This window comes from Sciurus vulgaris, assembly GCF_902686455.1.
Source record: "Sciurus vulgaris genome assembly, chromosome: 5".
NCBI lineage: Eukaryota > Metazoa > Chordata > Mammalia > Rodentia > Sciuridae > Sciurus > Sciurus vulgaris.
In genome coordinates, this window is record NC_136465.1 from 174,489,061 (window position 1) to 174,493,632 (window position 4,572).

At 56.2% G+C, this 4,572-nt stretch overlaps 1 protein-coding gene across 1 annotated transcript; it reads left to right on the forward strand.

The window, feature by feature from the left end:
- The first annotated feature begins 581 nt into the window (after window positions 1–581).
- On the forward strand, window positions 582–4,572 carry SMIM45 (small integral membrane protein 45). Its single transcript, XM_079139013.1, has 3 exons — window positions 582–860; window positions 3,334–4,147; window positions 4,226–4,572. Exon 2 carries the CDS (start codon window positions 3,348–3,350, stop codon window positions 3,552–3,554), a length of 207 nt encoding a protein of 68 aa, XP_078995139.1. The 5' UTR covers window positions 582–860; window positions 3,334–3,347; the 3' UTR covers window positions 3,555–4,147; window positions 4,226–4,572.

Sequence of the window (4,572 nt, forward strand, 5' to 3'; positions counted from 1 at the left end):
CATCACAGGTTGACCCCAACCAGGAGCTGTGGGGCTGGTGAGTCAGAATGGGAGGCAGCCCTCTGGAGGCCTGGGGGCAGGCTAGGGCTCTCATCCCCATTGCTACTTTCTCGCTATATGACCTTGGATGAGGATTAAATGAGTGAATAGAAATAAAGCACCTTAAACAATGTAGCTAAGTGCTACATTGGGTCAATGTGTCCAGTCTCTCTGTTCTTCCCTCTATAACATGTGACCCTCATTTTGCTCTACTGTTCACTGCTTCTGTGGCCCCACCCACTTGCCAGAGACCCCAATCTTTCCCAACTCCCAGTCAGCGAACCACCAACCCTCTGTTATCTGCTGGGGTCCTCTCCTCTCTGGGGCCTCTAGTCTTGGGGCCCAGCAGCTTGCTAGGTAACTCGTTCCTCACTGCCTTCTCCCAATCCTGCCCTCCTTGTCATCTGCTGTACCACGTGCACAGTACAGGGATCCAGAAAAGGAGGCTGGTTGCTGAGGCAACGGAAGATAAAGCTCTTGCTCTGCCAGGCTGCTGATTGGCTGAGACGGGTCCCACCTCCTGCCATTCTGAGAGTCGGGGGTAGAGGGAAGGGTCTCAGATGGGCAGGGAGAGGTACCAGGGTGCTGAGCCAGCTCAGGGCTGCCTCTCCTGGCCCACTCAGCCGCAGACGCTCTGTCTCCTGAGGCGGGCATTGACCTCGCCCTATCTCTGCCTCCAGTATCCAGAGCGGCCACAGATGGCAGTGTCCCTGGGGACAGCAGCTGCGACTGAGTCCACAGGCCGATGCTGAGCTGCTCAGGCCGAGGCGGTGTGCTCAGCACAGAGCCCTTGGAGCAGGCACCTACCTGCAGGGCGTGAGGTGGGTCCGCGGGCATGCAGGGGCACCGAGTGGTACCAATGGCTTGGGAGGCAGGGAGAGGGGCTCTGTAGCCTTCACACCATCTTGGACAGAACCGTGGCTGAAATGGGCCTGGAAAATGTCCTTATAGATCATCTGGAAATCCCCATCCCCACCCTGTCACTGTGCACAGGAGACCCTGGAGCCCAGAGATGGTGAGGAATGGTCCAAGGTCACACAGAAGGCCTGTGAGTGTTTCGCATCTCTACTTAGCACTCCCTTCCAAAGTCAGGAAAAGGTCTTGGGGTCCTTTGCCCCAGAATACCTAGAATTTTATCCATGGGGCTGGAGAGTTTGGGGGATCCTGAACTCTGCTCTCCAGATCTGCAACACTATAGCTGAAGTGGCTTGTTCTGCCCTAGCCCCCATACTCATATTTAAACCAGAAGGAGATCAAGGTAGGTGCTGGATCTGGGGAGGGGGCACGAGTCACGTTGGCCTTAGACAAGCCAGTTTGGATGAGCCTTCCTGCCCGAGGGTCCCTCCCCCTCCTCTCTCTAACACTGCCAGTACCAGGCAATTCTGAACTTGCTCAGAAAGGACGATGGGAGGAGGGTGCTGGGCCCCCCACGCTGCCTGCGCCTCTGCTGACTTTAGACAATTGGTGCTCTCTTCATTTTATTCCTCCACAAACAGAGCATCTTAGGATGCTTGTGTTTCTGAACAGCCACAGGGGCCCTGGATGTGGGAAGAGGAGCTCAAGAAAGCTGTAGGACCAGGAAGTGGCATATCTTCCTCCCCTGGGACCACAGTCCACCAGGGATTGGGGGACGGGAGAACTGGCGTTTGGAGACAGAGGTCAGCTTGCCCTGGGGTCATTTCATCCACCCTGGCTTCCAGGGTGGGCCTCTGCTCATTTCATCCTGCTCAGGTGTCTTTCCGTGCCCGGAAGGACTCAAGGCATAGGACCTCACTGGGGTTTGGGGTCCAGCTCTGCCACTTCCCGTTTGGGTATCCCGGGGTAAGGTAGAGGTAACCTGACTGAACTTCTGTTTCTTCATTTGTAAGCTATAGACAGTGACACCCCATAGGCCTGTCCTGAGGTCTGTGGAAGCACCCTAATGGTGCTCTCCCTGCCGAGCAGGCAGAAGGGGCTCCTGAGTCCACCCTTTCCTTGGGCAAGATCTGGGAAATGGGTCATGCCCATTTCTTCCCTGGAGAAGATGATCTGTGATCTGGCTTTTGAAGTAGGAACAGGAGTTTGCCCAGTGACCAAGAATGCAAAGAACATTCCAGGGAAAGGAAAGCAGATGGAAAAGTGGGAACCGCACAACATGAAGTGCACACGGGGGACTGACAAGCAGTTCCATGATGGCATGAGGCTGGGCAGGCTGCACAGAGCAGATGGGTTGGCTTTGGGTCGCTCTGAAGAGTCAGGTGTGTGTAACTTCTGGGGAGCACCTTCCACTTGCTGCGGCCCCCCTGCCTGTTTTCTCCACCTAGGGTCATTGGAAATAACAGCTAATATTTGTTGAGTATTGATTCTGTGCCAGGCAGCATGACTTTGAATGTTCTTTGGGCATTCTCTTATTAAAGATTCATAGTGCCCTTAGGAAACAGGCCTTATTTCTCTCCCATTTTGCAGATAAAAGAAACTGAGGGTAAGAGTATAAGAACAAAATTACTAAGAGAACCCCTTACATGCCAGCATTTTACATAAATTACCTCACTCGGCAGTCACAACAACCCTAAAGGCTAGGTGTGTTACCATTCCCAGGGTCTGAGTACCTTGCCAGGAGTCTTGATTCTAGTATCCACTGCCTTCTAATTATGAAGTTGGGCCTGTATAAACCCTGTTGCAAAGAAACAGGTCTCCTGGGGGTGAGTGTTTGTTCTTATGAGGCCACAGCTGGCCAGAGTATGCAGATGGCCAGGGACCTACTTATCTGTTGGGAGTTGGAGGAGGGCTGGCAAGAAGCAGACATTGCAACTTCGAAGTCAGGCCTGGGCCCAGGGGCTCAGTGGTACAGGGAGACCAGAGGAGGCTTCTCCCCATCTGTCCTCCTTTACTGGGGCCCCATCCAGGGATTGGTCACCTCACTAAATTCTCACTGGGACCTGTGCCAGGGCTGTATTAGTCTTCCCTTCCACAGGGGAGGAAGTGGACACCCAGAGAAATTAGCAACTTGCCTAAGGACACAGAGCTGGAGAGGGACAGGGTAAGAGCTGTGCTTATGAGCTGTGCTTGAGCCTCCTCTTAAAGGATGAGTAGGAGCTGGATGTCTCCAGATGATGGGGATAGTTCAGTGCGTGGTTAGAAGGCTTGGGCTGCTGAATTACCTGTGGTCTGGATCGGGCACTACCCCTCACTCTCCCGGACTCCAGTCTCCCTATATGTAAAGTGATGCTTGGGCCTCCTGCCTCAGGGGGTCTCTTTTTGGGTGGGCGCGACAAGGGGCACCTCCACCAGCTCTCATGGCCCGTGTCTTGGCAGCCAAAGCCGCCGCGATGCCGCATTTCCTGGACTGGTTCGTGCCTGTCTACCTGGTCATCTCCGTGCTCATCCTGGTGGGTTTCGGCGCTTGCATCTACTACTTCGAGCCGGGGCTGCAGGAGGCGCACAAGTGGCGCATGCAGCGCCCCCTGGTGGACCGAGACCTCCGCAAGACGCTGATGGTGCGGGATAACCTGGCTTTTGGCGGCCCCGAGGTCTAAGCCCCGACGTGCGCAGGGCGCGGGTGCCTGTACCGGGTGTCCTTCCCCGGCCCGCCGAGCCTGGAGACTCTCGACGCAAAGGGAGGACGACCCCTTGGTCCTCCAGGCTCTCTCTCTGCAGCCTGGGCTTCCAGCAGAGCCACCTGGTCCTCCGCGAGGCCCCTGGCCGTGGAGGCGGGGCACCTGGAGGTCCTGAGCAGCCCCTGAGGTATCGATCGCTTCTGCAGGCTCCCCACGTCAAGCGGCTCACCCCGCGGCCGCCTTCCCCAGCTCCGGGGATATCCCCGGGCGTTTTTGCTGCCCAGCACTCTGCCCTCCACCTGGAGTCCGGCATGGCTGCCTCTGCTTGTCCTGAGCCTGCGGATCCCCGTTTCCCCACTGAATCCCCAGTTTCCCTCAGCTCCCCTCTCCTCCCAAAGATACCAGCCCTTCAGCTTCTGCGGGAAGCCTTCAAAGCTGACTCAGGGAAAGGGCCCCCTTTAAAGACCGCCTGCCCGATCCAGCCCAGCCCCGGCCCCACCCTTCTGGGCTTAGGCTTGGGATGGTTGAGGTTGCATGGTGGGGGTATGTGCAGGGGGTAGGATCATGAGAAGGTGACTGTGTGTGTGTGTGTGTGTGTGTGTGTGTGTGTGTGTGTGGTGTGTGTGTGTGTGTGTGTGTGAGAGAGAGAGAGAGAGAGAGAGAGAGAGAGAGAGAGAGAGAGAGAGAGAGAGAGTGAGTGTGAGTGTCTGGGGACTCTGGGTGTGAGGACTGTCAGTAGGTTCCAACCCCCTTCTTCTGCTGGCTAAGACAGCTGGCAGGACCCCCTGCCCACCCACCCTCCCTATCCCATGCTGCACTTCCAGGACTGAGCCCAGCCCCCCGCCTTGAGCCAGGACCCCCAGAACAGAAGCCTGCCCTGGAGCCCCCCTCCTGTGCAAAGCCGTTATTGCCTCACTTTGGATATAGATTGACAACCTGTCTTGCTCTTCTTTGCTGGGGCTTCCACCTTCATTTATTCACAATAATAAAGACTTCA